Source organism: Geotrypetes seraphini, chromosome 12 (genome assembly GCF_902459505.1).
Source record: "Geotrypetes seraphini chromosome 12, aGeoSer1.1, whole genome shotgun sequence".
Classification (NCBI taxonomy): domain Eukaryota; kingdom Metazoa; phylum Chordata; class Amphibia; order Gymnophiona; family Dermophiidae; genus Geotrypetes; species Geotrypetes seraphini.
The window spans coordinates 77,377,096-77,390,004 of record NC_047095.1 but is presented as its reverse complement, the minus strand read 5'-3'; the positions used below and the strand labels follow the sequence as shown (position 1 = coordinate 77,390,004).

At 44.4% G+C, this 12,909-nt stretch overlaps 1 protein-coding gene across 3 annotated transcripts in view; it reads left to right on the top strand.

The window, feature by feature from the left end:
* TIE1 (tyrosine kinase with immunoglobulin like and EGF like domains 1) overlaps positions 1-8,408 on the top strand; it is a 154,415-nt gene extending 146,007 nt beyond the window's left edge. For all 3 annotated transcript variants that reach the window (XM_033916487.1, XM_033916486.1, XM_033916485.1), the window contains one exon: positions 6,764-8,408. In XM_033916487.1, coding sequence (XP_033772378.1) covers positions 6,764-6,835 — 72 coding nt within the window. In that variant the 3' untranslated portion in view covers positions 6,836-8,408. The remainder of the gene's footprint in view (positions 1-6,763) is intronic.
* Positions 8,409-12,909: the final 4,501 nt, after the last annotated feature.

Genomic DNA, 12,909 nt, shown 5'->3' with positions numbered 1-12,909 from the left:
ACAGAATGGAGGGGGGAGCATGAGCCATAGGATGGGAGAATGGAGGGAGGGAGGGAAAGAGATACTGAGTGAGTAGCCGTCCTCTGGACCGACTCCATTCTTTTTATATCTTTTTGAAGGTGCGGCCTCTAGCATTGTACACAATATTCTAAATGAGGTCTCACCAGAGTCTTATACAGGGGCATCAATACCTCCTTTTTCCTACTGGCCATATCTCTCCCTTTGCAACCTAGCATCCTTCTAGCTTTTGCCATCATCTTTTCAACCTGTTTGGCCACCTTAAGATAGATTTGACAAACATTGTTTGAAATGTCTGTATGCAAATGCCAGAAGCCTAAGAAACAAGATGGGAGAGTTAGAAAATATTGCACTAAATTAAAAGATAGTAACGCCTCCTTCAGAGCAACTCTGGGTCCAGGACTTAACCTCGCTGGAGTCCCCTGAAAGCAGTCTATGTTGGTCCTTCACTTAGAACTCAGTACCTCCACCTGGGGAAAATAAGTGTTAGTGGGTGAGTTCACCCTCTTCTCCCCCCCAGGAAAAATCCAAAAAACTTCTGTAAATAAGGTTGGCTAATAAATTAAATTAATTTGTTTGAACTATGTACATAGGCCTAATCAATAAGCAATTCCAATACTTCCATACTTAAATTAATTTGTTTGAACTATGTACATAGGCCTAATCAATAAGCAATTCCAATACTTACATACTTAAATTAATATTAGTGCAGAAAATTTAACAGTGTTTATATTCAATTCAGATATTCAAACCCTTTGTTTATAGTCTCTTGAGCCTTTAACTCTCAGTTCAAATTCAGCATTTCCAAAACCTTTGAACCCCTTTCAGTTCTGACTGCTTTTGACGTTGTCCACCATGACATCCTAGTCTACCAACTCTCCGAAATAGGCAGCAACTCCACAGTCCTAGACTGGTTCTCAAAATTCTTACGTTCTCGCTCTTACACCGTCAACATGAATGGCACCTCATCCGCCCCCTGGAAACCAACTTGTGGAGTCCCGCAAGGCTCACCTCTTTCCCCTATTCTTTTCAACATCTATATGTCCTCCCTTAAACTCCTCCATCTATCCCCCCTAGAAACAATTTACACTTATGCCGACGACATCCTAGTCCTCCTCGAGACCGACCCAAACCTTACCAACCTCTCGGAGAACATATCCTCCTGTATAACGAACCTTCAGCCCTGGGCCCATATGGTCAAAATGAAACTGAACGAGTCCAAAACTAAACTACTATGGCTCGGCCCAAAACTAGACCATCTTCCCACCTCCATCCCTCTGTCCTCTGGACCCACTCTGCAGCTGGAGTCCTCAAGCAATGTCTTGGGCATCATCATCGACTCTACTCTGTCTTTCAACAACCACATCAATTCCTTGGCAAAAAATGCTTTTTCAGGCTTCACATGCTGAGGAAAGTAAGATCCTACTTTCATCAAAATCACTTCACCGTCCTCATCCAATCCATCATCCTGTCCAGATTGGACTACTGCAACTCAATCTACCTTAGCCTTACCAAGAAAAACCTTCTTAGACTTCAGCGGATCCAGAATGCCACGGCTAAGCTTATCTTCGCTAAAAGTAAATTCGACCATGTCTCACCGCTCCTGTCCAAGCTTCACTGGCTTCCAATTAACGCCAGGGTCCACTTTAAATGCGCCTGTCTAACTTTCAAAATCCTTCACGGCATCCTCCCTCCCTTTATCCCACTCTCCTGGAACTCCTCAAATCTTAAAACCACCAGATCCACTCACAAACTAAAACTATCCTTCCCTTCATTAAAAGGCATTTCCCGTGTAGGAAAACTAGGGTACTCCCTCCCCTTCAGATTCACTGAGCTCTGGAACAACCTTACCTCCCCCCTTCGGATCCTGAGCTCTCTCCAACTTTTCCATAAACATCTAAAAACCTGGCTGTTTTCAAAAATGTAATATTCACTCCATCTTTGACATCCTATGCCCTCCACATACTCCTCTCACTTATCCTTTAACCTTCATTGGCGTTCCTCTCTCTTCCGACTCTTGTAAACCGTGCCGAGCTCTGCGATTGTGGAGAGGATGCGGTATATAAATCTAGGGTTTAGTTAGTTGTAGGCTCTTCCCAACCTTCTTAGCTTAGTCACTAGGTGGGCATGGCTGTGTACCTAGATCCCTCCTTCCATTTCCAATCCACCCTCAACCAGTCCCCAAGTTCTCACCCAATCCATGGAAGCTGTTAAGGGCAGGTGGGTGCAGTCCTTCCCAGCTGGTGGACCTGCCCTTGTGGCAGCCTCCTGGTGGTTATCCCTTAGCAATGAGGGCTCCAGCTTCCCAAGAGCACTCTACCTCCACCACTAGTCTCCAGGAAGCCTTCTCCTTTGTTGGACCGCTGGTGCTGATCACACCCCAGCGGCCTGGCACATCAATTGGGCTTCTAGTGCTGATCCGCACACCGGTAGCCTTCCCCTCCTTTGAGAGGAGCCTCTTGGAGTAGCTCCTTGATGGGGTCCCAGTAACCAGCCCTCAACAGGGCTTGGTGACCACCAGTAACAGGGCTCCCCCTAGAGGGCTACCTGAAAAGGCATTTGACAGAGTACCTCATGAAAGACTTCTGAGGAAATTAGAAAGTCATGGGCTAGGAAGTAATGTCCTTTTACGGATTGAGAACTGGTTGAAAGACAGAAAACAGAGTGGGTTTAAATGGTCAATATTCACAATGGAGAAGGGTAGATAGTGGGGTTCCCCAGGGGTTTGTGCTTTGATCGTTGCTTTTTAATATATTGATCAATGATCTAAAGAAGGGAATAACTAGTGAGATAATTAAATTTGCTGATGACACAAAGTTGTTCAAAGTTGTTAAATTGCAAAAGGACCTTGTGAGACTGGAAGATTAGGCATCAAAATGGCAGATGACATTTAATGTGAGCAAGTGCAAAGTGATGCATGTGGGAAGGAGGAACTTGAACTATAGCTACGGGATGCAGGATTCCACGTTAGGAGTCACTTCCCAGGAATAGGATCTAGGTGTCATTGTTAAGGCTACATTGAAACCCTCAGCTCAATTTGCAGCGGCAGCTAAGAAAGGAATGGAAAACAAAGGTGAAAATGTTATAATGCCCAAATATCACCCTATGGTATGGCCGCACCTCGAATACTGCATGCAGTTCTGGTGGCTGTACAGTATCTCAAAAAAGATTTAACAGAATTAGAAAAGGTACAGAGAAGGGCAACAAAAATGCTAAAAAGGATGCGACGACTTCCCTATGAGGAAAGGCTAATGCGGTTAGGGCTCTTCAGCTTGGAGAAAACACAGCTCAGGGGAAATTTGATAGAGGATTATAAAATACTGTGGTGGGAGCAATTCTTTTTTTTTTCTGGCAATGCTCAGCAGAATGACATGACAGAGTATCAGCAGTAAAAGGGAAAGCTCAGAAGAGCATTCACTAGCAGAGTTCCTCCTGCTGCTCTCCCTACTTGCCGGCTCAGCTGAGATGGTAGGCAGGGAGAACAGGGATGCAATTGGTCTGTGGGTGTTGTGTGAGCACCCCTCCCCTCCAATGACAGGACTCCATAATCCCCCAGCGTCCCTGGACTACTTTTTTTAATTGGCAGGAGGGATCCCCACTCCCTCTTGCTACAGGGTCTGGACCCTCTGACCCCCCCCCCCCCCCAATATACATTATCTTTTGGGAGAAAGGTTTAGCAAGAGGGCTGTCCACTTCAAAATGGTGGCCCTGCCCCTGGTGCATCCTGGGCTATACAGGGGAGGTGCCTAAGGCTCTGATTGGCTACAGGAAGGGGCAGGGCTGCCATTTACTTATTTATTTAAAAATTTATATACCACATATAACTATGCGGTTTCCATATCACATACATAAAATCTTGTTTCCCATTAATCGTCCCTGTTATAAACAGGAATAGAGCACAAATTCAATCAATTCAGAACTACAATCAAATTTTAAATCATACATAGTAATATAGTAAATGATGGCAGATAAAGACCTGTCCATTAGTTATTCTCATTAACATGCCTAATGCCTGGCAACTAAAATTCAATGCAGAGTAATGCATTTGGGGATTAATAATAGGAAGGAACCGTATATGCTGGGAGGAGAGAAGCTGATATGCACGGACGGGGAGAGGGACCTTGGGGTTATAGTGTCCGAAGATCTAAAGGCGAAAAAACAGTGTGACAAGGCAGTGGCTGCTGCCAGAAGGATTCTGGGCTGTATAAAGAGAGGCGTAGTCAGTAGAAGGAAGAAGGTGTTGATGCCCCTGTACAGGTCATTGGTGAGGCCCCACTTGGAGTATTGTGTTCAGTTTTGGAGACCGTATCTGGCGAAAGACGTAAGAAGACTTGAGGCGGTCCAGAGGAGGGCGACGAAAATGATAGGAGGCTTGCGCCAGAAGACGTATGAGGAGAGACTGGAAGCCCTGAATATGTATACCCTAGAGGAAAGGAGAGACAGGGGAGATATGATTCAGACGTTCAAATACTTAAAGGGTATTAACTTAGAACAAAATCTTTTCCAGAGAAAGGAAAATGGTAAAACCAGAGGACATAATTTGAGGTTGAGGGGTGGTAGATTCAGGGGCAATGTTAGGAAATTCTACTTTACGGAGAGGGTGGTGGATGCCTGAAATGCGCTCCCAAGAGAGGTGGTGGAGAGGAAAGCGGTGACTTAGTTCAAAGAAGCGTGGGATGAACACAGAAGATTTAGAATCAGAAAATAATATTAAATATTGAACTAAGGCCAGTACTGGGCAGGACTTGCACAGTCTGTGTCTGTATATGGCCGTTTGGTGGAGGATGGGCTGGGGAGGGCTTCAATGGCTGGGAGGGTGTAGATGGGCTGGAGTAAGTCTTAACAGAGATTTCGGCAGTTGGAACCCAAGCACAGTACCGGGTAAAGCTTTGGATTCTTGCCCAGAAATAGCTAAGAAGAAAAAATAAAAAATAAATTTAAATTGAATCAGGTTGGGCAGACTGGATGGACCATTCGGCTCTTTATCTGCCGTCATCTACTATGTTATATGTTAAAAATACATGACTAAAGTCCACCTGAAGAGGTACGGCACGGCAGGGGTAAGATAACCCTCCACAGCCAGTTGGGAGGGTTGGGCCCTTGAGCTTGGGAGCCAGGTCCATGCCAAGTCCACTAGACTACCAGGGATTTCTTTTGGAGGGGCTTCCCCTGCCAGCTACAGAGCCCCCGCTGACTGGGGCTTCCCTGCCGGTGGAGCCTCAATCAGACAATAGGGGTTTCCCCTGCCGGCTCTTGAACCAGGAAATATATGTATATCACAGGGAGCATCAGAGCTACAAACTGTATACCAATAAAAAAACACTCCTACTAAGTACAATAGAACATTCACCATAAAAATGTTTTTTTAAAACACTTATTTGAGAAAAAATAGCACAAAAACGCTGAAACCTTCAAGAACTTTTGGGCTATTGACCCCAGAGCCCTCCCTCTCCGCTGCTGTTCATCCCTCTCCTCAACTACTATATCACACAAGCTGTCCTCTCCTATTTCATTCTCTCCTCTGCTCTCCTTCAATTTCACTCCCTGTTAGCTGTGCCAAACCCCAACCTGGCTGACCCCTGCATCCGCAACCTGGGCTCCTGTACCTGTTCACCGAACATCTCTGTCTTAAATCCTGTGCGCATGCCGATTTCATATACTTCAAATTCATGCTGACATCACTCCAGTCTGTCCTCTTGCTGGCCAAACAAGAATGCTATATCCACCTCTCTTAGCTCCAACCCTCACCGTCTCTTTACTACACTAAACTCTCTACTCAAAACACCCTCACTGCCTATCCTCCCTTCAATTTCTCCCCAGACTATGGCAGAGTTCTTATACAATAAGATTCAGAAGATTTACCCCTCCCTCCCTCCATCTGCCCCTTCTGCTAAACCTTCCCTCAATGCCTGCCACCCTCTCCACTTTCTCCGAGATCACTAAAGAGGAAACCAAACATCTTCTCTCAACCTCCAAACCCACTACCTGCTCCTCCAATCCGATTCCCACTCACCTACTCGGCGCTATCTCGCCCTCTGTTATCCCTCCTATCTCTCACATCCTCAACCTATCACTGTCAACTGCAACTGTCCTTGAGGCCTTCCAACATGCCATTGTCACACCCCTCCTCTAAAAACACTCATTGGATCACATGTGTCCCTCCAACTGTTGCCCCATCTCCCTCCTCCCCTTCTTATCCAAGTTACTTGAACATGTTAAGGTTTTTGATGCAATATTTGGAAGACAGTTGACTTTGTAGATGCTTTCTGGTGCAAACATTTGGCAACATCATCAGCACACAAATAGTCAAAAAGTAATTTATATGTGTCCTTTTTCTTTAGCTATAACAAAATTTTCAGTAGACCTAAGCACAAAAAAATGAAGAACTTCCCGCCCTGAAGAAAATGCATTAGCTGCAGATTCTAAGCAGACAACATATCACATATAACAAGAAGATATCCCAAACACATCAAGAAACAAAATCAGATTATATGAATAAATTTGTGTAAACCATTCTGAGCTCCCTTGGGAGAATGGTATAGCAAATTGAATAAATAAATCTCTCTATATCACTGTATTTCCATCATCACCATAACAGCAATCATCCCATCTGTTTGCTCTCTAAATTGTTGCAGGGCAGGCCTTTCCTCAGAGGAAGTGAGAGAGCATTCAGGAAACGCCGCTTTTCTCTCTTGCTCTGTGGAGTTTCTCAGTATAATGTCTTTTGCTTCTCTCATTCATTCAGGCCTACGTGAACATGGCACTGTTTGAGAACTTCACCTATGCTGGTATTGATGCCACTGCAGAAGAAGCATGAGCCTTGGGAGCAGAAGTCTAAGAAACTTGCAGAACACAGTTTACATCTTTTTATCCTGAAACATCCTCTACCCTTTCCCCCTTATTCACTAGAGATACATAGCTGTAAAAAGACCCAGTACATTACCAGCAATATCTCCAGAAATGAAGAAGTCTACAGCAGTGCCACAGTCCCTCAGGACAGAGAACAAGAACTGTGTGCTCTGCTTCCATAGGGTGCATCTGTACAGACTTTCCAGTGCCCAAAAGCCCCATTCTTGGGCAATACAGGAATTGGAGTAATAACTTGCACTCACGGCCACTACAAGTATCTGCTTAACCCCTCCCATCAGCGTGCAAAAGAAACATCTGCTCAGTCTGTCCTGGCAATGGTTAACAGACCAAGAGAGTCTTGATTTACTCCTCCAAAGACTGTGTTAAAGTGAACAGTTGCAAAATGCCAGGAATTTGTTCTCCCAGTTCAGCCCTCTCATGAAAGCATCACGTCTTGCCTAGCACGTCTTCCTGAACCATTCAGTGGGGAAGGGAAGGGGCTCTTCAAGCCTGGACTTATATACCGCCTTAAGATGAACCAGTGTCCCAGCTTCAACTGAAAGAACATTACAGAGATTTAGGGCCCTAACCTGACTAGTGTCCTAGCTAGCTAGCTAGTGTGACTAGTGAGCTGAAACTAACTCCTGGGTTATCCAAGTCCCTAACACAGAAACATGATGGCAGATAAAGGCCAAATGGCTCATCTAGTCTACCCATCCGCAGTAACCATTTTGGAGAACATGTGAAGGTTCTAATGTGCCTTGCAGGCAAAGAGAAGTGGTAGGTGATAACTGTAGAAGACAACACCAGCACAACCTACTGCTACTACTGCTGATTTCTGTAGCACTATAAACCCTCCCCCAAAATCCATCGCTCATGCTAGTCTTCAATTCATGTAAGCTCACTCTATCTATCAACTCTGTAAGCTCTCTGGGCATGCTCAGGCCAACTCTTTTTGTAAACCACCTGAACTGAAAGGTATTGGCGGGATAGAAAACACTAATGTAATGTATATGCAGTGCTGTACAGAAACTCATAAGAGACTCCCAGCTCAAGAGAGAAAAGAGATTAGTGCTGGACTCACAGAAGACATCAACAGAGTACCAGACTCAGGAGTGCCAGGACCAGTGGTCATGGGGCTCCCCAGTTTTCTGGGTATATAGGAGATGATGATATCTGCATTTGTGCTGCTATATAAAGCTACGAAAATATCTCTTGGCATCCCATGACTCATTCTGCAGGAGCACGTTTTGGGGTGGGATTTTTTTTTTTTACCTTTATCCCCTGCTGTAGTTGAGAGGCTTCTTTGTGTACCTGAACTATTGCTGAAGTTACGGCATGATTCCTCTCATTTCTTCTTGTTTACAGCCGATGCTCTGAGCAGTGCCACGTAGAGAGGAATGGTGGGTGAATTAGCTCTCCATTCCTTTGACAAGTTTCGTGGCTCGCCTCTGCACTTTCTCCAACAGAGTTATATCCCTCTTAAGGTATGGAGACCAGTGTTGGACACAATATTCTAAGTGCGATCTGACCATTGTTCTATAAAGTGGCATTATGACATCTTTCGATCTACTCGTGATCCCCTTCTTTATTATGCCTAACATCCTGTTTGCTTTCTTCGCCGCCGCCGCACATTGTACCGATGGCTTTAGGGTACTGTCAATCAGTACCCCCAAATCCCTTTCTTGTTTGCATTTTGCTAATGTCACCCCCAACATCTTGTACTCGTGTTCTTTGTTTTTCTTTCCTAGATGCATCACCTTGCATTTGTTTATGTTGAAGTTCATCTGCCACTTTGTTGCCCACGTTTCTAGCTGGTTCAGATCTTTCTGGAGGTCCTCGTAATCCATTTGAGAGCCAACCGCCCAACAAAGTTTGGTATCATCTGCAAACTTTATTATATTGGATGTTGTTTCCTCTTCTAGGTCGTTTATAAAAATATTGAACAAGATAGGCCCAAGAACCGAGCCCTGGGGCATGCCGCTAGTCACTTTCTCCCAGTCCGAGAATTTCCCATTTATGCTAACCCTCTGCCTTCTGTTTTCTAGCCATTTGCCGATCCATCTGTGCACTTCTCCTCCTATTCCATGGCTTAGTAGTTTCTTCATAAGCCTTGCATGTGGGACCTTGTCAAACGCTTTCTGGAAGTCCAAGTAAATTATATCCACTGGATCTCCACTGTCCATTTGTTTGTTCACTTTCTCAAAGAATTGTAGTAAATTTGTCAAACATGACTTCCCTTTCCTGAAGTCGTGTTGACTAACCCTTATTAGATTGTGATCCTCCAAGTGTGATCTTTTATCAGTGTTTCAATTATCTTCCCTGGAACCGATGTGAGGCTCACAGGTCGGTAGTTTCCTGGATCACCTCTAGATCCTTTTTGAAAATTGGGATAACATTTGCTATCCTCCAGTCTTCTGGTATTTGCCCAGTTCTAATAGACATATTAGCTACGGATTGTAATAATTCGCCAATTTCCACCTTAAGTTCCTTTAATACTCTTGGGTGAATTTCATCCGGTCCAGGGGATTTGTACTTGTATATAAGTTTAATTGTAGTATTCTGAATAATAGGCAGGATTAAAATGTTCTTTTTCAATCCCGCAAGGTAGACTATATTGCAGTAGTCTGAACCAAAGTTCAAAATGCAGGGGCGTCAAAGTAGAATCTAAGCGAACACAGTTTCCACAGCATAAACACTTGCAGACCACATTGTCAACTTGATGTTTCATGGTTAGATTATGATTCAGGGCAGTGGTTCCCAACCCTGTCCTGGAGGACCACCAGGCCAATCGGGTTTTTAGGCTAGCCCTAATGAATATGCATGGAGCAGATTTACATGCCTCTCACTTCCATTATATGCAAATCTCTCTCATGCATATTCATTAGGGCTAGCCTGAAAACCCGATTGGCCTGGTGGTCCTCCAGGACAGGGTTGGGATCCACTGATTCAGGGTACCACCCAATATTTTAATTGTTGGATGAATCGTATGTTGTATGGAATGTCCAGATATTGTCGAATCATAAGATGACTTTCGGGGAGAGGCATGAAAGAATTTTGTTTTGTCAGCATTCAGCTTGAATTTAAATTCCAACATCCAGGTCTCCGTGGTGTCATAGATAGCCTCGATAGTATGTGTTGCAAGGGAGTATAAGAGTAATATCATCAGCATAACTAAACAATTTAGCCCCAGAGTTGGCAAATCTTGATCGCTCCCAAGTCCTGCTCTTCAAGTTTCAAGTTTTATTAAAATTTGATAAAATTGCTCATCAGAACTTCTAAGCAATTTACAATAAAAAAATTTGGGGTAAAAAAAAAAAATTACAATACCAATGACAGAATTAAACTTGGACATTTGACTAATGCGACACGCAAGGTTTTTCATCCCCTAAACTAGTGTATCGCAAACTGTGTGCCTCCTGAGATTTCAGGTGTGTTGCAACACACTGGCGAGGAGAGTCATCCACACCAGCTGACTGGCAAGAGACACATCCTGTAGGAAGTCAGCCGGTGCTGATGACTCACCTCTTGGCCGTCATCTTGCCTCCTCTTCCCGCACCTCCCAGATCCCTCCAACGAAGTGGGTCACGGGCAGATGGGCCTCCACGCATGTGCAGATGTTGACACAATGACATCACGCATGAGTGTGACATCATCACGTCAACGTTCGCACACTTCCGGCTGGGGCACTTGTTTTAGTGTGCTGCCAGCCAGAAAGTTTGTGAGACACTGCCCTAAACTGTACCATTCCCTCAGGTTTTTTCAGCCCAAATGCATGACCTTGCATTTCTTAGCATTAAATTTTAGCTGCCAAATTTCAGACCTTTCTTCAAGCTTTACCAGGTCTTTCTTCATGTTATTCACACCATCTGGCATGTCTACTCTATTGCAAATCTTGATATCATCCACAAAGAGGCAAATCTTACCCAACAACCCTTCAGCAATATCATTTATAAAAATGTTAAAAAGAACAGGCCCAAGAACAAAACCTCGAGGCACACCTCTGGTAACATCCCTTTCCTCAGAGCGATCTCCATTGATCACTACCCTCTGTCACCTTCCACTCAACCAGTTCTTGACCCAGCCCATCACATTAGGACCCATCCCAAGGGCACTCAGTTTATTTATTAGATGTCTGTGTGGAACACAGTCAAAGGCTTTGCTAAAATCTAAATACACCACATCTAGCGCACATCCTGTATCCAATTCTCTGGTCACCCAGTCAAAGAAATTGATCAGATTTGTCTGACAAGATCTACCTCTAGTGAATCCATGTTGCCTCTGGATTCACTAGAGGTAGATCCACAGGATTCCAGAAACTTGACCATTCTCTGTTTTAAAAGCGTTTCCATTAATTTGCATATCACATAAATCAGAGTTACCGCCCTGTAATTCCCTACTTCTTCCTTACTTTCACTTTTGTGTTGAGGGACCATATCTGCCTTTCTCCATTCCTCCAGTACCACTCCCGACTCTAGAGACTCATTGAAAAGGTCAGTCAGCAGAGTTACCAGAACATCCCTAAGTTCCTTCAGCACCCTAGGATGTACACCATCCGGACCCATCACTTTGTCTACCTTTGTTTTAGCTAGCTCCTCACAAACACAACCCTCTGAAAATCGATCAGGGTCTACCACTCCTCCATCCCTATTCATGGTTGACTTATGCGGTCTCACGCTCGGCGTTTCAGCCATGAACACAGAATAGAAATATTTGTTAAGGAACTCAGATTTTTCTTTATGCATAAACTTGATTTGCATACACTGCCTCCATTATATGCAAATTTATGTTTATTGTGGATATCCTGAAAACCTGACGGGCAAGGGGCTACTCCAGAAACGAGTTGAGAAATGTTGCTTTAAAGGAGCAAATGCAGTTGCTGGCAACATGGAAGAATTTTAGCTATTCCTGTATTTGCTTTCCAAATACCCCTTATGACATGAACACAGCCTGTGTTTGCTTTAATAAAGATATTTGAGACATGAACCATCGAAGGAGAGAGAATTCATGGAAACTGTTAGCTTCCCTATTATATCTTAACATTGCATCATCAAATTTGGCAACACTATACATGGGCATAGCCAGAATCCAAGCCGGGGGGGAGGGGGGTGCAAATGAACTATGAGAGAACTACATGGGGATTGGACTCAAGCTTGAATACTTGGGTATGGGCTAAGTAAAAAGACATTTGTTGAAGGTTGGAGGAATTGAAAAAGCGTTTTTATTTTAAACTTAGTTGTTCCATCACAGCAGAGGAAGGCCAGCAGAGGAAGATTCCACATTAGCAGAAGGAGCTCATTGCATATGAATGCTGCAAATACACTTGGGAGCTCTCAACTCACCCTGAGTGAAAAAGGGATTTGAAAACAAGATCTCCAGCACAAAGAACCTGGAAAAGTAGAGCTTCCTCTGGACTTAAGCAATCCTTGAGGGGAGGAATGCTGGTGAAAACTTTGTCCTCAGTAAGCCTAACCTTGATTAGCTGTACCCAGTAGAGCTGAGTGATTAGAGAGACCCCAGAGACTGAGGGACCAATGTACTGGGGGGGGGGGGGGTATCCTGGCTGATGGTGACTAGCAGAGGGACTGGTGGTAACCAGCAGAGAAAAACTGGTAATGGTGCCAGAAGCCCAGTGAGGGTTGAAGAGGACCGCTGGTGACCAGAAGGACTGGTGGAGACTGGCAAGATCTTTGGTGGCTAGATTGACCAGGGAAGTGTGTTCAGAAAACACAGTTACTTACCGTAACGGATGGTATCCAGGGACAGCAGGCAGATATTCTCACATATGGGTGACATCATCCACGGAGCCCAGTACAGACAATCTGAAAGTGAACTGTCAATTTAAAAACTTTTGAAGTGCTCGCTACTATCCACACTGTGCATGCCCACCCATAGAGGCTCATGGTACCTCAGTTCCATAAGCAAGCTAAGAAGCCAACCAGGGGAAGAGGATGGGATGTGAAAATATCTGCCTGCTGTCCCCAGATAACATCCATTACGGTAAGTAACTGTGCTTTATCCCAGGACAAGAAGGCAGTATAT